Source organism: Strix aluco, chromosome 1 (genome assembly GCF_031877795.1).
Source record: "Strix aluco isolate bStrAlu1 chromosome 1, bStrAlu1.hap1, whole genome shotgun sequence".
Taxonomy (NCBI): Eukaryota; Metazoa; Chordata; class Aves; order Strigiformes; family Strigidae; genus Strix; species Strix aluco.
The window spans coordinates 51,574,687-51,594,232 of NC_133931.1; the positions used below are offsets into that span (position 1 = coordinate 51,574,687).

The window sequence follows — 19,546 nt, forward strand, 5'->3', positions numbered from 1 at the left end:
TGGGAAGGATTGCAAGGATAAACAGTACTACTTGAACGTGCCCTCTCTGTCATTCAAGTAGCCACTCTGTTGGAAAGCAAGGGTTGACTGATGGCAGCACAGGCTCTATGATTCATGTCTCAGCCTTGGGGGCAGGATGGTGGGTGGAAGCAACAAACCTGCTGTGGGACACTTCCTGCATTTGCAGAAGGGATCTCGCTTTGCATTAAGGATGATCCAAACACTGTCCTCTTGATTTTTTGGCAATTCATGCCTATGGTGTAGTTCTTAAAAGCAGACTTTAACTGAGCTTTACTGAGGGGGTTAAGACTGATGGGGACTCACCTGCTGCCCTTGCTGCTGCAAACAGCTATTAACAGCTGAGCAGAAACATGTTTCTGAAGTCTCATCAATGTTAAGCTGGACCTAGACTTTGACTGATCTGCTGTGATGCTGAGACTTTGGAATAACTGTTTTTTCTCACTCAGGCCCATCAGTAAATAAAGCTAAAACTCATGCTGCACAAGAGAGGACCAGAGGTACAGAACGGGAGAGACTCCTCTACTTCTAGTTTTTAACAGTGTTCAGTGGATTCCATGAACTGTGGCTTAGGCCCAACTCTTCGTAAGAACTGAAGCGCAGCAATGTTCTATGACTATCACACTGTAACCACCACTGACTTGACTCCTGCACAGATTGAACTAGAAGATACCAGCTGCAGCTTTGGACATAGCTTTACACTCAGGAAGCGCTATGTGTGGCTCATGTAACAGTATTACTAAAACTAGATGTGTTAACAAGATTACTAAACACTTCTGTTTTGAAGAGGTTGCATCTTTTTCTTCTAGAAACCTAAACCAGCTGTATTGCAAGTGGAATAGCTTTTTTGTCAATGAAGCAGAGGTGATGTGTATGAGAATGGACTGCTAAACCACTGACACTAATTTTAAATGCAGGTCAATGCAATTTTTGTCTCTATTTTTAGGGGGAAGCCATCACAAGTTGTAATATTTTTTAGTACTATTTGCCAAAATGTCTTGTATATACTTTATTATAAAATAGCAATTTTGTAGTTCAAAAATCTACTTAAATGCAATAAATTAAGTTTATACATTTCAGTGGAAGAGTCTTTCAGAACGTTGTGGGCTTCATGAGAGCTTGTTCTCCAAAAACTTGTTTGAAGAAGGTGACATGTTCTTCACAGTGCTCACCTAAGAGTGGGGCAAAATAAAAGTTAATGTTAACTTTAAAACTCAAACGGAGAAGCAAGATCGTGTAGTTTCACTTACCTCAATTTGTAAGTACTAATTCTTATCTTTAATGTCTTTTGAGTAAAGGAGTTTAACAGTCTTAAAGCAGTGGAATACTGCAGTATCTGCATTCCTGTGACATGTAATCTTGTGGTGAAGCAGAGGTGTGATCTAGTTCTTGTATTTAACCAGCAGATTCATATCCATGACAGTTCTTTACTGTCAGAATGTAAGATCTTGGAGTGGGATTCTTTGCCTGTAGCCTATCTGGTGATTAAGAACATGTTACTGGTGCAAGCAGTATAACTTGATTTTATTTATTTTTTCATTAAATGAGAGGAAGTGTGGTATAAAGCAGGCCTTGACAACTGAACTCAAAGGTTTCTTGACCCAGTTGCTGGCTTCAGGAGAAGCCACTAATTGAAGATAATGGCTTTGCTAAGCTAAGCTCTGCAAGCCAAAGGGGTTAGCTTAATCTGCAAGTTCCTGTTTGGTTCAGCCTCTCTACACTTGTATACAAAGGGGTAAAACAAGTTAACTTTGGAACTAAGCCTGTGTTTTAGACTTACCTTCAAGCTGAAGTGCAGCAAGAGGCTTTATCTTATAAGACAGACTTCACTGGATTGGAAGTAAAACAAGTTTGTCAACTGAATATCTTGGTCTAACTGCTTATTGCTTACCTGGTGTGAAACTAGGGTTTCCCCGTAACCGCTGATTTCTTTGTTCAAAGAATCTGAATATAGTGTAGAAAAGCATGTCATCTTCTGCTTGTTTTGCTGCGTCAAGGAACTTGCGGGCTGAAATACTGTCATGTCCTCCAATACCCCTGATGAATCTCAAGGCAGCCAAAACTTGGTGTTTGGACAACAGAACTTCCACTATTTCATCATTTGCTGTGGAAAGTCTCTGTGAAGTCAATCACAGCTGTAAGACTATGCTTCTAACAAATGACTGAGATGCTAGCTAGTCACTTCAAGCTTGGTCAGGTAAGCTGTTTGACAAGTCTAACCCACATGTAATGGAGTTACTATAGTCTGAAATGCTTACTTTTAACATGTCCAGAGAGAGCTGATGTGCAGGAGGGTAAATGCTTTCCAGGGACAGTAACAGACAAGCCTAGGGCAAAAGTAGAAACAACCTTAAAATTCTGAAGACTTCCCACCTCCATCACCAGCTTATTGAAGCAACTGGTCTTACATACCAAAGGCTTTGAGTCACTGAGCACATGGTATTGCAGAAACTGATGGAGCATGTAGAACAAGTTGTGTTGAACAAGGGTTTTGATGACCAGCTCGTACAAGTAGTGCTGTGAATGCAGGAGGAAGACCATCAAAGGTATGTCTCAATAGCAGTTTTTACAGTCTAGAAGGTAGCACAGTATAGGACTTAGACACTTGACCAAGACTGATCTGAAACTCCGTGTAATTTCAGAGAGTGAGGTGATGTACTTTGGCACATAAGTACTTTACCTGAACTGCAATCTGGAACTGGTTAAGAGAGCGAATGTATTCCATCAAGACGGCTATAGTGAACTTATGAGGTGCTTCCTAGACAAGAAAAAAGTATTAGGTGGAACTTGTATTGCTTCCCCTGTTAATGACAACCCTCTAAACAAGCATCAAAATACCTAATCCTGACAACAGAGCCTTCTGCAGGCTAATTCAAGTGGTCAGCTTAAGTTTGCTGCTCTGAGACTACTGCCAAACTAGCACTTAAAATTAACTTACCTTCTTCTCTGTAAATACAGATAAAACATGTGTGTACATGTCAGACTGGTCAATAACTGCTTGAGTGCGGACTGGACGTTTCAGGAGTGGATTACTTCTACTCAGGCCTGCTTCTACCACCTACAAGAAGAAAGCCTTTTTAAAAGAAAACTGTAGTATTGTAGTACAGTTTTAGTCAGTCTCATCTGTACAGAGACTGTTTTCCACAGGGAATGTAATGATAAACATGTCTTGCTACTGAGCAAGTTAACATCTGTGGTCATGTTATACTGGATGTGTTCTGGTCAGTGTGGGATTTTGTATTAAATTTAAAACTGCTTTTAAAAGTTATATAAATGTAGCTGCTATTATATGCCCTAAAGCCAGGGGATTAATCAAACTTACTCTGTTGACACAGGCCCTCAGCTTTAGGATACTTAGTATGGGACTGTACTGTGTGAGTTACTGTTTGAACTTGCTAGTTCAATAACTAACTCTGAGATGTAGCACTGATGTAGACATGGTGCAGTGTGCTATGGAATCAGTGGTTTGGAAACTACTGTGATAGTGATGGATTCCAAGCTGCTCTTTGAGCTTCTACCCTCTACTTTGAAGCACTGGGGTGTGTTACTTGTCACACTGGAGATGAGCTATGCAGCATCTGCCACAACAGAGTGCTAAGTGGGGGTCTTGCTGCACCCTATACAGTAGATCTACAGGGAGCCAGGACCTTGGAGTAGGCCTGAATTTCATAAGCAGAAAAGAGCTGGTATTATGCCTTCACCATGATGCAACCTGAAATGCAAATAGCATCATCCTGTCTTTGTAAGCTGCTGTAGCTAACATGGTTTACCATAGTATAGCTTTGCTCAGCTTCCAAGTACTTCTTATATTCGTGATTCAGTTTGTCAAAAACAGTTGCAATCACAGATAGTGATCCCCTTTCTGGCTCACTGAGCACTGAAAAGATAAAAAGAAAAAAGAACTATGAGGAGAAATAACCAGGGGCTTTAATATTGCCTTTTTCAAAAGCTGATCTCTGCTCTGATTCTTTTTAAAGTTTAGAAATCAAGTTTACTTTCAGTCATGTCAGAGGTATTTTAACTAAATGGGGGGTGTCAAATTCTTTCATGCTGTTAAGTAATTCCTTTAGAATGGTGACTGAGGGTAGTTTAGGCACATGACATTTTACAGGACTAAGCTCGCTTCAGAGGTGACCTCTAATCTAAGAACAGTCCAGCTAACTTGTGCAAGTATTTATGAATAAGCAGTATTGTATTTTCGAGAGACAGACAAAGCATGTGAACTTACTTTGAGAGCACACAGATAGGATAACCATTTTGCATTCTCTCCTTTGCAGAAGGAAATCCATTAGTTTTCCTTTATCTAGCAAGAGGTTAACTACAGGTTCAAGTTTTACTTGAAGACTCCAGAGATAACCTTGATTTGAAGGAATAAAACAAAGTTAGTTGCCTTATACAGTATAACCTAGATATCCAACTTTTCTACCTTAAATCATCATCTAGATATGTTATTTATTTGCCTTCCTAAGTCTGTTTTAGGCAGCATTACCCCTGAAAAGTTGTAGTAAAAAGATGGTAGTAATCCTCAGTTACCACTATCAAGAGTCATCATCTTACTAGCTCTATCTGCTTACTTGCTTTGTTTAAAGCTGCTTTGTGTAGTGAAGGTATAAACTGGCCCCCCGTTTGCACTGAGTCAAACAGCTCACAACTTACCTTCACTTGCACTGATGATAATATCAGGTTGAAAGACAATCCAGGAAGAAGAATCTAAATGTTAAAGTTCTAACATCCATATTAACACTGATTCTAGACTATTGCTACTAAATCCACACTATGGTATGGAAACAGACCCCATTAACATACTTCTGTTTACAGCCCTCTTCTACAGAAGGTATTGAACCATATTCTTGGAATTATCTTCAGTTTCATGGTGTACCCATGTAATTCCATACAAGCATCTCAAATGATCAAGAAATCCTAATGTAATATTTATATCTCCATATTTACAACTCTATGAAAGTGTTAATGTCTTACAAAGAAGCTGTTTTGTCTTGAAGTAAATAAGCACGGTCAGCTAAAGCTGGATTTAATGGGCCAGAGTAACAAATGCTAGCATCTTCCATCCTTGGTACACTGAAGCTTTTTCTATAAGACTTGTACACTTGTATTTAAAGGATACAGAGTTTACATAGAACAGGAGACTGACTTGTCACAGAGGCTGGACCTGCAGAAAAAATAGCATCAGGTGAAGAACAGCGGCACTCTAGCCACTCTTCTACACTAACAAAATACAAACCATGAGCTTACACTGAAAATGCAAGTATGGATCATAACATGTCTAGCAGTCCTACAGCACACAGACAAAAAAGTGTACCTGCATGTATAGGTGGATCATCTACAAAGAAAATCTGATGCTGTGGGAAGGCAAACATTCTTCAAAACATGATTGTTTTGTTTTTCAGTCAAGTGAAATCATGCATGTGGTGGTACTATATGTACTATCTGTAGTACTATAATTCTAAATACATTGGCTCAATTTGCTGTATTTATATGTAATGACTTTAGTTTCTTAAAAAGCAGGACTGGTTTGTACTTTCTGGTCCTAACCTTTGTTTAATATAAACCTCCACCCACACATTTATCAGTCATACCTTCTATTACTGACTTCAACATTCAGATGTTAAAGAGCTTTTAAAGAGAGTCTGTCTTTTCTATATAGAGCACAACACTGCTTTGCTATATGCTAGTGGAACTATGCTCAGACTATTTCTAGCTACTTTCAGTTTGACAGTAGCTATCTGCTACACTTCTAGGACAGGAAGACAATCCAAGAAGAATAATCTTTAGTGCTGAAGTCCTAACAGTGATCTTCATATTGTTTCTAAGCTTGGATTGTCTTTCAGCCTCTTTATGTGACTTAGGAAGTTAAATAGTCATGACATCAGCCAGAACCATGAAGTGCTTTTGAGCACACACAAATGTTTATAGCTGTGGCAAAAAAACCAACCCAAAACAACACACACACACACCCCCCACTTTGTTTTTACACTTCAGAGTACTATGGAAAGTATGCACCTTAAACAGCAACTCTTGTACATACTATAGAAAAGTAAATTTGGAACAAAAATTTGTGCTCAATTCCTTATCTTCTTTCCTCCCTTACCCTCTCCTAAATACATATAATAGAAATGTTAATGACCAGCATCCTAAAAACTCTTGTATGCCAGCTGTTACACTTAGATAATAAATGTTAAGATATTTATTATATAGCATCTTTACCTGCTACAGGTATTTGATATGGTTGTATTGATCGAGGAGGCAGTACAAATTGATGGATGGTAGTAGACCCATCAAATTCTCCTTTTAGCTTGATATCAAATATAACTGAAGTCTGCAATTGAGAAGAGGAGATTAGTATTCACAAACATGAATTACCACCCATTTACATGTATTTAGGCTGCTTTTCATATTTCCATCTTGTGTTCTCCTTTAGAATCATAGAATGCTTTGGGTTGGAAGGGAGGTAGAAGGGAAGATTAAGCTGCTCTTTGAACACTTCCAACAATGGGGCATCCACAACTTCCCTGGGCAACCTGTTGAGGGTCTCACCTCATAAAAAATGTCTTCCTTAGGTCCAATCTAAACCTACCCTCCTTCAGTTTAAAACTGTTGCTCCTTGTCTTGTTGCTACAGGCCTTGGTAAAAAGTCTCTCTGTCTGTCTTATAGACTCCCTTGTAAGAGATTCATGTCAAATTCACTGCTTAGTTATGGATGCTAGAAACTGTGAGGAAAATTCTGCATCTTCCTACGATACCCTCATACTTGTACCATTCAGTCATCTTCAACTTGGGTCACTAATGTTCCTACCCAGTAAGGACAACATTCTTAGCTTTGCACACTGGAAATCTGCTTCACTTTCAGTGCAAATGAAGCATGACTTCCTTTATTGTTATCTACTCTATTCAGGCTGATTTTGTTTTCTGTGTTTATAGTTACATGTTTATAACTTGACCGAAATGCTGGAGAGTAAGTGCTCTGGGTTGAATGCTAATGTGTAGAATTAACATGAATTTTAACTGAAACATCAACTAATCATCCTAATGAGATGATATGTGTCCCAGTTCTTGAAGCTGCCCATGAGAAGATAATACAAGAAGCCAAAGCCTTTCCATGTGGTAAGAGCAAAGTACCACTTTAGGTTTACCATTGATCAAGCCTTGCTACTGAGACTACAGACAGGCAAGTTTTACCTATGCTACCGTATGCATAAGATCATTTGTGTTCATAGAAGTTTTTGTAGATCCAGGCCTCCAACCTAAAAAAGCATAAGTTTGTGTCATAGAAACTGATCATTTGAATGTTTGTGATATAAGAAGTTCCCAGGATTCAAAATTTAGCACCCAATTTCACTCTGCTTCTTTATATAATGCCTTAAAAGCCTACACAGTGCAGCAGCAAAATATCACAGGAAACTAACAAGGAAAAAAAAGTGCATGAAAGAAAGAGGCATTAGCAACAGCCCTGATTGTTACCCCAACAGCCTAAAAGGATAACTTTGAATGTCTTATATGGTTTTGTTCCTGCAAATACTCTGGCTTTTGGCAAAGTTAAGTAGATGCAAAAATATCTTCTAGAGCTAACAGGCACTGTTATTAAAGTCTGCCCCTCACTTTTAAAAGATAAGGCACAATGTAATATAAATACGTAATATAAACACCTCGGTATCCTGATGATGTACCACCACCAAGTTATCCACAACATTCAGTGCAAACTTTCCAGTTCTGTTCAGCTTCAAAATATGTGTCTTCTTACAGGAGCCCTCTCTATGGAAATAAGAGATGAGAAGTGGTCAGTAAGCCTGTTTAAACGAGAAGAGCAGAAGTCTCTTACACACATGTGAATTGCCACTAGTGTTCTTTATTCTGCTCTTACCTTGGTAAGTGATAGAGGACTACTTCTGCTCCTGTACTATTGGAAGTCCTTGAGTGATGCCTCAAATAGAGAACATAAAGCTGTCCATATCTAACAAGACAACAGGGTTAAAGCATTATTTTCAAATAAGAGCTCTACCAGTCTGTTAGAGCCATACATTTTATCCTAAAAAACCAGATGTGAGATTACCCAAGCTAAGTGATCAATTAATTAGAAGTGAAAATCAGCACTCACAATGCATGGCCTATACTCATGCAAGTTAGGCATCTAAGAACAACTCTACCAACACATCAGTTCAAAAATGAAGCATTCTCAAAATTTCTGTACCAAACAAGAAGAGTTCCATGTAAGACTTCTCAGTTAGCTTCCCCTTCCCACCTTGCCTCAACAGAGTTTAGATGCTTTGTTCAAGGCAGTAACTGAAGCACTTTAAAGCAACAGTACTGCTAAAACAAGAAACGAGCACAACTGTGTTAATGTTCTTGTCTTTTCTCAGCATCCCCAAACTGTTACACTTTTCTAAGAAAGACCTGATTAGTTAGATACGTACATTGTAGCCATAGCAATATCTCTTTCAGAAAGGCTGAGCTTGGAGGACTTGGGTGCTGCAGGTAGTTCGATTTCAAATTTTGATAGTTTTGACATTGTTCCACTCTGTTAAACAGCAAAAAAACCCAAAGAAATACATTGTTAAGACTTGAAACAGAAAAGGTCTCGAGTAACCTTTTTTCAAATGCTACATCAATAGCACCCCCGTGAGGTGAAGAATGGTGATACCCGAAAAGACAAAAAGGGTTTGACACTTTTTCTACTGTGATCCTAACAACATACTCTTAGGAATTTTAGCACCTTTATCATCTTGATTCTATAACATTAGCTTCAGCTAGCAAAACATTTCCATTTTAATTAAGTCAAGACAAATTTCTATGCAGATCCCACTAACAATTGGCCTGGAGATCTCAAACAGTTCTTTTAACTTCCTTTTTCTCTTCCAGCAAAACATATGCTTCAACTCTTAAATAACTGCTTATTAGAAAGGGGAAAATATCAGTACCTTCTACCAGTCATGGTCTCCTTTTGTTCCTGCTAACTCCAGAATCTGCCTTATACTCAGAGTATATTCCTGCTCCTGCCCAAGGTTTCCTCTCTCTTCTTCCTCTTTTCATGTAGAATTTATATTTAAGCAAGTTTTCAGAATTTCCAAAGCTTCTACTGAAATTTGCTTCCCATTCTCATTAACTCATTCTTGAGTGTGAAGTGTGAACACTACAGAAATATATCCTTTGCTAGAGCTCTATTTTCAAAGATTATTTTAGTCCAGTACCTTTCTCAGGAGATCTTTAAAGATTACCTTCTGAACACAAAATTAAAATTATTTAGCTTGAAGCTCAACTTGACACAAAATGTTAAGGAGGGGAAACATGACCTAAGTCCTCAAGAAGAAAACTGTAAGAAGCTAGTAAGTTCCACCTAGCCACCTAAGAGAACGTCATTTCAGGATCCAGTACAGACCCTACACAAGATCAAACCAGGATACACATTTGAATAAGCTTCTTTTCAATCTCTTCCCTTAAATGACCAGAGAAATCTTTCTAATCCTTTGAGAGAAGCAGATGAACTCTGTAGTTCTTTTCTCCTAATTTTTTAAATCATCTTACTGCATGATTAACTTAAAACAGAATCTAGTTTTTACTACACGCTTTTTCCAAACCAAAAAGAAAAATATTTTCCCAGTAACCTTAAGTGCTGTCCACAGGGAAGAACACTAAGAGAAAGAAATGCGGTAATCAAAACCCTCTCACTCTTGGGACAATAGTTGTTTCTTAAGCACTACTCTTTCTTTTTTGAATTCATCCACTCACATTTGGAAGGTTGTAGTTATAACCACAAGTGAAAGGCCCTTAATTTTTCTTTATTACCACATTACAGAGTGCAAATGTCCATAGCAAAAGTAAATAATATACACTTAAGTGAAAAATGACCTCTCAAAAGATATTTAAGGTGCCAAATACTGGGTCACTAATTTTTTTTTTTTTCCTTTCTTAAAGTCAGCTGTTCAACATTAGGTGGACATGCCTCTTTCCAAAGAGGACATAAGAAAGAGTGAATTACTTAATTTTAAGCCATCACCTAGGAACTACCTTATAGATTTTTGCTTTGTCCTTTGCTTGTTGTCATATAATGATGTGAACATATTCAACTCTTGGAAGAAATCCAGGAAAAGCAATAGAATATTTGAGCGAAGAAGCAGCCTAAAAAAAACGGAAGCACACAAAATGAAAGGTTTGGAACATATTCCTTTACCTTGAAATAGAATGGCTGCAGGACATTGCCAAGGACAGTGGTCGACAGAAGAATAACAGAGCTCTCTGGACAATACATGTACCAGTTGACATTAATACTCTGATTCTTCAGAAGTTTTAAACTTCGTTTCTCTGGTAATACCTGGAAACACAAGTTATTAGCATTATATTCCCATCAGGATTCCAACAGCATAAATGGTATTACACAGTAGTTAGGAATGTTAAGTGAGAAACAGTTAAGTGTAAGGGCATTTACAGTGCTAGAATTAAAAATCAGAAACCTGACAGTTACAGCTTAGGCCCCAATTTACTGTAGCTAAGGAAATGCAGATCAAATCCTCCTCAAATTCTGATGAGCCAGAAGGTGCTGTCTCTTCCCCCTCACCCAGGTCTGGGTGTAAGTTCTGTCCATAATGGAGAAAACACCTAGCTTGACACAGCTAGGTAAGTTCTATTAAAAATTTATTACAATATCTTTGCTGCCTTCACGCCTCAGCTTCCTTAATCTTTTATTTTAAGAACTAAGAGCATATAAACTGATTCTCTTAATTTTTAAGGGCTTAAATAACTTCTCTTCAAAAACACACGTACTTGATTTGGTCCTTTTACCTGCAGGGTTGACATTCATAATCTTTTTGGGTGCTAAATATACTTTTCCCTCCTCAATCAGCAGGAAATAACGCTGCTTCTTCAGTTACTGTCTTTAGTACTAGCTATTAGTAACAGTAATTATGTGAAACACTGTGTCTTAGCTCCAGGACTGGAACTACTGGGAAGTGCACAACTTTGGAGGAAGTTTATAATACCCCTCATCATGAATGTCAGAAAGGGCTATTTATTCGTAGATTTCTTCAAAAACATACGCAAAGGTAGTTACACATAACACAGAGAAACTGGAACAATGAGATTAACATAGGAGAAATCTGCCAATCTGCAGAAGGGTATCACTATCTAGTCAATTATTTGTTCTTTTCTGCATTATAAGCATGCACATATCTTCCCTCATGCTGATTTGTTTTGCATGAAGTGATATTTCACATTATATTTAAATACTCACTTCCATACAAGCCAAGATCTTGTATTAATCTAGAGTTCTCAGGCTTAATTCAGTACTTGTATACGCAGGGTCTTTGTTAGCTGTGCTAAATAACCTGTTAATGATAAATCCCCTCTGGCCCAAAAATGTATTCCTCTCAAAAGAAAAATAATTGTAGTCTGCAAACAAAACAGCAAATTTTCTTTCTTTAGTAGTGCACTTTCTCAATTAGAGAACTAGAAGAAAAGAATTCAAAGATACTGTCACAAATTTACATTTTCAAATCTCTAAATATGTCCTACAGGAGTTATTTGTATTACCTGATAGAATTCAATTCCTTGATCTGTGATGAAGACGATTTCTGTAGAACTTGTCCAGCAGAATCCTAGAATATTGGCATTCTTTGTCTTTTAATAAACAAGCAAACAAACACTCTATTACTTGGAAAAAATAACTATTCGGATAAGCTAATATTACTAAATGAAGAATGCGAGACCAAAGGCAACGTAGTTATCCAATCACTGAGTTAATACTTCTGGCCAACTAGATATCCAGCATGCATCAGCTACTTTTGTAAAGATTTCCAAAACTATGTATGAACACAACTACTGTATGATCTGAATTTCTGGCAGCATGTAAGATTTGCAAGTTTATTACACAGTCAAATTTTCTTTTTGCCCTAAATACAAACAAGTTCCTCTGGTTCCAGCCATACTGCCAATTCAACCAATTCCTGATATGAAAAGCGGGTTCCTTGTGTTGACAGAAATTATGAACTAACTTGCCATGACTCCACTCAGAACACTACCATAAATGCTTTGCTAGAATGGTTTACTCAAACACGTAATCTTAAATAATGAAGCAGAGTCCTTCAGCTTTAAAATCTACAGGAATAAAGGGATCTGTGCGAATCAGATGTTTAAAAATTTACTTTAGCCTTCTAATACCCCTAAATGTAATTTATCTTCATTAAAAAAAAGTTGGAAAGTACTAAATAATGGTACTTGTTTCTGGTAAAACAATCATCAAAAAACTGTAAGGGTTGTTTAAAAATACCAAACATAGAATGGAAAACTAGTAATAGCTTACTATCACTGATCAGTGAAATTAGGGTAAAACATCCACATTAATGTATCTGGCATTAGTACAATTACTGTCCACTACTTCTGTATCATCAGCACTTTGTCTCTTGTCCTTCCCAAACCTTGACATCTGTTGTCTCGACAGCATTTCCAGTCCTTTCTAGGAAAGAATTCAAGTGACTGGACCAGGAAGTTTTTTAGGGTATTGTTAATACCTGTTCATTCACCTCAATTCAAACAGGCAGTAGTGACTACACATCTCGTTTACTTCATGACAGTGTTTTAGAAGGTATCTATCTCAATTAGTTCTCTTGTAGAGTAGAGGCCATCAGCATCAGTGACATTCGAGTTTCACTAAAGCATATAAGCTTGGGACATTTAACTTACCTTACATTCCTGTGTATATTCTAGCTGAGGGCTATCTGGAATAAAATTCAAAAAATCCTGCAAAAACACCCATGAAGTGTATTAGCAACTATGAAGCACAGACAAGATATATACACAGATACAAAAGAACAGTTATTAGTTTATCAAATTACTTTGGATGAGATATATAGAAGAAAAACTTGACTCATTATATCCCACTTCATCCCCACCAGGGAATTCTTTATAGGAGTTGGCTCTCCCCACACTTTTTCTTAAGTGATGATACTAGCAAAACAACGATGTTGCCTTTTCAACCTCTCAGTGCGATACGAGGAATTTTCACTACAGCTGCTGCTAGCCACCAGACCTCCTGAACTTTTGTCTCAGAGGCTTCTACTCTGGTACTGTAAGTAAAAGATTTCCAGCTCCAATTCCCTATTTGCAGGGTGTAGGTTTCTTACCACACTCTTCAAAGTTCTTTGCACAGCCAGTATCTTGTTCCCCAAGGAAAACTTGATGCACTTCACTTCTCCTTTGTCTTCCATCCTATACAGAAATAAAAAGAAGCTATGGAAATAGCATCTAAAAATAGTTTCTTACAGAATTCTGTAGTTCTAAAAGACAATGCAGTTCTAAAAGACAATGAGAGAGGAAAAAAGTGTAATGCAAATGCTTTTGAATACAACTCATGAGTGTTGCCTGACAGGTACAGGATTCAAAATTCAGACTAATGGCAGTTCACTCTTCAGAAGTCCTGAACACATCTGTTGCAGAAACATGGCTAAAGCTGCACAAATTAGCACCTGAAGTTACTACAAATGCTCAACTCTGTTGGCCTGTGATGTGGAACTATTCAAACCTGTGTTCTCAGTTCTGTCCCAGTGATCCTGGAGTTCCGTCAGCCCTGGCAACATCCTACAATCAGCTCCTTTACTTCCAGAAGTACTGCTAAATGACCCAAGCCTACCTGCTTCCCCCATTAGGACACATCATCAAGAATCATTTCTGATATTAAAGAGACAGCGAGGCTCTTTTCACATCATTTGAAAAAATAAAAAAATGTATTCTTACCAAACAAGCATCAGTACAATCAGCATAAATAAGGTAGTTCTACTTCCAGTATGCATTATTAAGTCCAGACAGAGAGAGCGTGAGATAGTCAAGCAGAAAACTTGAACCTCCTGAAGTTCACTGAGTATTTTCAGCTCCCTCAAGATTTGTGACAAGGGTAGTCAAATTAAAATGTCAAATAAAAATATTAACTTTCAGGACAGGCCCTATGTAATACCTGACAGACCACAGTAAACACACCTCGACTACAAACTGTTTCATCCATATCTGGATTGAAGCAACCTTCAAGCAAAAGAATACTTCCTTACATATGGACAGCAGAGTGCAAAGAGCCATTGCTCTTAACAGAGGCACGTACAAAATGTTTCTAAAGACAAAGTAGTTTCATTGAAAGTACTGTTGTCAGATTCTGCAAGAAAAACATTTCAACAGAAAACAGAAGATATAAAAAAAGACAATTTAGATTAAACAAGAAACAGAATGCAAGAAACCTACACGTAGGAAACACTGTGCTTGAATCACAGGCATGAAATTCCGAAATTACAGTTCTTTACACATTTAAGTTTACTTCATTTTGTTTATCTTGCTAAACTGCATCCTTGGATAAGTCACTGCTATTGTAGGAATCATAAGTTTGAATCTCCACACTCTCTCACATATACAGTGTGTTTTATTAAAAAATTGCTGTTTAACAAAAAAAAGCCATAGTCTACTAACTTTTTTTTTCCCCAGAAGACTATAAATTAATGAGGGCAAAGCATGCCATCTTAATTGCAAGATTATGTCTAAGAACAAAATCAAAATATGATCACAACTACTTATAAGCTTTATGTCTGAAATACATTAGGTCAGGACTAAGTACCACATAATTTTAAGATTGCAGAATTCTATCCCAAGACAACAAAGTCTTACCTGAAGGAAATGGGATTTCTATCCTCCAAACCTTTAACAACAACTCCCGTAGCTCCACCAGATCGAACAGCAAAAACCTATAAAAAGAATTTTGAACATAATCTGCCAGTTTGCAGTGAGATTCAGTAAATAACTCCTCCTTCTGGAGCTCCAAGATTACTTAAACAGGTTTCCAACTGTACTGTAACAGTCTTGTAGGCATATTCTGAACTACTAGGCAAGTTAAAATGGTAAAAGTCTGTATAAGCTTTTATTTCTTTTTTTTTTTTTTTTAATATTCATATTTTCCTAAATCAGGTAGTAGTAAAGGTATCTGAGACATCAGAGCATCGTTTAAAACAAAAAGGAAGTCAGCTTGGGGATTGGGAAGAGATGCAACTCCATGACCCAGGAGCTTGATCCTGTCAGATCATGTTATTAGACAGGAATAGTTTAATAGTAATCTGTACTTTTGCCTGTACGTAAGAAGTTTCAGCTGACTTCCACTAACAACTTAAAGACTTCCTCTAGCACAGCTACATATATGTGTATAAAACCTGTTAGAGTTATACGGCTTTTGAGCTGCAATAAGGTAACATTAAAAAAAGTCATGCTGTTACAAACTAACTGGCTTAAAAAAAAGAAAGTCGGGCAGATGCCTTATTTGTACTTGTTGTACATGTAGAAGCACTAGACACACAGATCAGAGTAACATACAAATTTTTGCAGCATTGGCCACGCTACTGGTGCAGTATGCTCATGCAGGAATACAGGTGTCAAGACTACAAATCGCAAACAAGTCCACAGCCTTACTAGAAGGATAAATACTTAGTTTAACTCCTTTTAATATTGATGTAGATAGACAATTAAGGCAACGCTCTCTTTGCAAGATGAGAAGACAGCAAGGACAGATCTCTCAGAAGGCTGTTCACGTAGGAAAACTGTTATTGTAATACTGACTACAAATTATTTAGACACATCGGAAACTAAACAATTTTAGAGCAGCAAGAAAGCATGGAGAAGTAAATTTACAGTTGAAAATAAGTTTCTTTCAAGTGAGCTCTTAAAAACGAGTTTCTGTGTAGTTCTATCACATCCACACTGTGATACAGTGTCTCCCAAGAGGCATGTTTAAGTAATCTTGTTTCAGCTGGCCCTCAGAACGTAAGTAAAGGATTACAGTTTATAAAGAGAAAGGACACGAATAATTCTGAACAGAGTGCAACAGCAAGAACCACATCCCAGAAATATGCCTCCTCTCTCCAAATATGCCACTGACCAAGTCCATGCTGCACGTGGCAAACCATGCCATTTATATGGGGAAGAAAGCTTCAACATTTCAATTCTGTCAATGCTGAGGTGACAGAACGGTTACAGCAATTAAACAGCGGAATATATCCACATCTACATAAGCCTTGTGACAGACTGGATCTTTTAGCTATACTGAGTTGAATACTCAGAAGTCCATAGGCTTTCTAAGGGGAAACATGCTTAAAAGAACTAAAGCCAAGAAATAAAAAACAAAGCATTCACTCAGGTCTGAGTCACAAGGCAAGCCACAAATATTAATTTTTATGAATATACTGAACTTTAGGAATTGAAAAGGGAAAAAAAAAAAAAAAAACACAGAAACAAAGCTAACTGTGAAGTGTCAAAGTTTGCCAGTAATGTTGGGACATTTCGAATATAAAGTAAAAGTGCTGATTCTGAAGAATTCCAGAAAGACCTTACAGCAGTGAGAGTAAAGGCAGGTGAAATTTAACCTAATAAATCTATGATGATGCATTTCCCCCAAAATTTCTACAGGTCCTGAGGCAGCCGCCCAGCAGCAGGACCTCACACTGTAACAATTCCACAGAAGGGCAACAACCAGACTCACGTTCAGCAGCCGAAGGGTGGGGAGGAAACCAAACCCAGGCATGAGAGCCTGCAGACACCTCTTCTCGGAGAGCCAACAGAGCAGCGGCGGGAAAGGGTGAGAGGCAACAAGCCCGAAGCCGCGACCGCAGCAGGCAGAGCCCGGCGAGGCACGGAGAGGGTGCCCGGGACCCGCCGGCTGCTCCCTCTCCCCTGACGCCCTCCACGGCAGGCTGGGGGCTCGCCACTGACAACAGGCAGCGGTTCTCCCTCACACAGCGCCGGGGCGGGCGGTGGGCCGAGGTCCGGAGGCGACGGCAAACACCGCCCGGCGGCCTGTCAGGACGGGGGAGCGCGGCCTCCCGCGCGGGGAGGGGCTGCCGCCGCCGCACCCACCTGCTTGTTGGCCTCGTCGAAGAAGACGCAGTTGACAGGGTTGGCCTTCTCGAAGTGCACGGGCCGCGCGCACAGCGCCAGGTAGCAGCCGCCCTCCCCAGCTCTCGCTCTCCCTCCTTCCTCTCCTCCTCCTCCTCCTCCGCCCGGCGCCTCTTCCTCCGCCGGCGGCGGCGCCTCGCGGCTCATGGCGGCGGCTCGCGCGGCACAAGTCACCCGGCACAAGCAGCCCCTCACACACCCGCCCCACCCACCTCCCGGCCGCCCGCTTCCTGTTTACACTCCCTCCACACGTGACGCGGGACCCGGCTGCCTTAAAGGCGCAGAGCGCCGCGGCAGGAGGGCAGTGCGCGGCTGGGCGCCGCCGGGCCGGCAGGGGAGGAGGCAGCAGCAGCGGCGGCGGCGGCTCAGGGGTATGAAGGCCCCGCCCCGCACTCGGGCGCGCGCCTCCCCCACAGGCCGTGGGCGCGCGCGCGCGGGGAGGAGGGGCGGGGCTCCGGGGTTGCCCCGCCCACCCCGTCGCTCTCCTCACGGCCCCGGTGCGGCGGGAGCCGGCCGGGCCCATCGCCTCCCCGCCTGCTGCCCGCGGGCAGGGCGGCCCTTCGCGGGAGGGGGCCGGGCCGCGACCACAAGCGCGCCGGCGCGGTGGGTTCTTCCGGGGCCTCGCCTCGCCCCGAGGGGCAACCGGGCCCTTGGGTGTGGGGAGGCCGCGGTGTGGGTACCGCTCTGCCGTGCGGCCCCGCGCCGAAATCTGTTCCTGCCCCTTTGCTAGCCAGCCGGTGGGTTTGCTAGCCTCCTGGAAGAAAAATACTTCGGGCCGATACGTCCCACAGGAGATAAAGACGTTTGGCCCAACCTTTTATAGCGCTTGCTCAAAAAAAAAAAAAAACACCAAAACTTTTAGGTGGGGAAAACAAGGAACCAACCGCTTCAGAGCTCTGCGTTAAGTTGTCCACACTTACTGCATCATCGCTGAAAAGCAGTCGCTATCGATGCTGCTTTTGGGCATGAAACTGCTTTTCAGTGGCTAGCTGTAAAACTGCTCAGAAAGGGAAATGATACTCTGAAAATAGTCCTTGGTTCAGGAACAATATTAATAAATCATTATTGAAATTAAAGCCTGGAATGTTTCTCAGCATTTATGCTTATCTGTATTTTAGTTTGGACAATAAACTACCAAAAGGCTTTTTTGATTGATGCACTGGCACTTAGTTCACTAGTTGCAAAACCTACAGTGTAATTTGGAAATTCTGTGAGATCATCAATTACACATTTGCTTATTGGTTTAGAAAGGGAAAGGAAGGAAGTAAAAAATAGAGGAAAAAAAGACTGAGATCATACAAATTTTAAAATTCTGAGATTAGACTGGAGTGGCACAACCTAGTACAGGAGAAATAGAAATTTAAGTACCAGATACACAGTATCACACAAAAACCTGCTTGCTGACTTGTGACCCAGTTAGTCCAGCTGCAATAATATCACATCAGATTAGAGAAACTAAAGTCACAACTAGGAATTACAACAGGCTATTTGTTCTGCAGAACCCTCCCGTGTGATCAAACAATTCTATGTTAACTAGAGAGGGAGCGCAAGTATTTCCAGAGCATGTAAACTACCTTAAAGCTTATTATTTTTTACAAAATAAAAAATTCATTGCATGTTAGCCAAAAATTTAGTTAATCCAAGGTCAAAATTTAAGAAATTCTACCGATGCTTAACCTTCTCCTACTGCCCTCCAGGACAGCAAGCACTTTCTACAACTGCACTAAGAATGTTAAGACAGTAGAAACTGAGGTACATGGAGGGGGGAAATCAGCAGGCAAGTATACAAACACACAACTTGAAACTATTGTGATAATTTTGGAATTGGCCATTAGAATAGTCATAATGTCATTGGCTTAATTAACTATGGAAAATCTAGATTTACTTCTAAGATTCTATTTGCTTAATAATAATCCTAGAAACTTTTTATCTCAAAGGAGTCCAAGAAAATGCTTGTTTTAGCAACTATATGCTTTCAACTAGTTGACAATGTGCCCAGATGTCTTAAAATCTCAAAGCAAGTTCCTCAGCCAATTTTACTGCTGGAAGTGAAAAGAAGTTTAGGCAATATAATCAGGCCCTGTAGCTTTGAATCACAGACTTGAGGACCATTGCTTCATTTATTAGAGGGGTGTGGGTGTGTGGCTTTTTTTTTTTAAATCTGTGCTAGACAGATTTTCAAAAGAAATTAAAAATTACATTAACTGAGGCTTCAGTCCAAGCCCAATGATACGAGCAAGTGCCTGTTTCAAACAGCAGCTCAAAATACACCCTCCCCTCTCTTCCTCTCAGCTGATGCAAATATCCTTAACAACCACCATCTTTCCTAGACAAGCACATGAGAAAGTATTAGCCACTACTTTATTTTTTTTCTCTAAAAATTATTAGAGTACTGATACTTCTCATAAATCTAGAATGTGACTTTCCTTTTCTTTTTAAAAGCCTTCTCTGCTGAAGAAGGTTTGGTTATATTTGACAACAGCAGCTTTGTCTTCCTGAAGGGGTTAGATAACTGTAGCACCTCCTTCTCAGTACCTAGTCTGTTCTTTCCCCAATACCATTATTTTGGGCAACAGTTTCACTGTGTAATTAGGAATAGACTTAAGACTCC

The 19,546-nt window shown here is 39.8% G+C and overlaps 2 protein-coding genes across 7 annotated transcripts in view; one reads left to right on the forward strand and one right to left on the reverse strand.

The window, feature by feature from the left end:
* The window catches only part of NPC1 (NPC intracellular cholesterol transporter 1), a 28,934-nt gene extending 27,837 nt beyond the window's left edge, over window positions 1-1,097 (forward strand). For both annotated transcript variants that reach the window (XM_074820720.1, XM_074820728.1), the window contains one exon: window positions 468-1,097. In XM_074820720.1, the coding sequence (XP_074676821.1) occupies window positions 468-550 (83 nt within the window). In that variant the 3' untranslated portion in view covers window positions 551-1,097. The remainder of the gene's footprint in view (window positions 1-467) is intronic.
* RMC1 (regulator of MON1-CCZ1) lies at window positions 1,013-17,147 on the reverse strand. Of its 5 annotated transcripts, XR_012622787.1 has the most exons (21): window positions 16,897-17,147; window positions 14,665-14,741; window positions 13,143-13,227; window positions 12,703-12,759; window positions 11,554-11,640; window positions 10,199-10,339; window positions 8,445-8,548; window positions 7,895-7,984; window positions 7,680-7,785; window positions 6,241-6,352; window positions 5,141-5,185; window positions 4,675-4,728; window positions 4,247-4,375; window positions 3,789-3,895; window positions 2,957-3,076; window positions 2,699-2,776; window positions 2,431-2,535; window positions 2,277-2,345; window positions 1,910-2,135; window positions 1,269-1,496; window positions 1,013-1,190 (listed from the first exon to the last, which is right to left on the reverse strand). XR_012622787.1 is itself a non-coding variant. In XM_074820750.1 (20 exons), exons 1-20 carry the CDS (start codon window positions 17,080-17,082, stop codon window positions 1,111-1,113), a joined length of 2,058 nt encoding a protein of 685 aa, XP_074676851.1. In that variant the 5' UTR covers window positions 17,083-17,147; the 3' UTR covers window positions 1,013-1,110. The 5 variants fall into 5 exon arrangements, 4 of the variants coding, with proteins under 4 accessions (XP_074676851.1, XP_074676840.1, XP_074676858.1 ...); XM_074820750.1 differs by lacking the exon at window positions 1,269-1,496; XM_074820739.1 differs by having other exon boundaries at window positions 1,013-1,496.
* Between the last annotated feature and the right edge of the window lie 2,399 nt (window positions 17,148-19,546).

Excerpts from the sequence above, each read along its gene's own strand:
- RMC1 (XM_074820739.1), bottom strand. The coding sequence starts at position 17,082 with ATGAGCCGCGAGGCGCCGCCGCCGGCGGAGGAAGAGGCGCCGGGCGGA. Across the intron at positions 12,760-13,142 it reads AAAGAACTTTGAAGAGTGTG|GATTTTTTGAATTTTATTCC; the intron begins GTAAGAAACCTA and ends GTGTTTTTGCAG. Across the intron at positions 2,777-2,956 it reads CTGTATTTACAGAGAAGAAG|GAAGCACCTCATAAGTTCAC; the intron begins GTAAGTTAATTT and ends TTTCTTGTCTAG.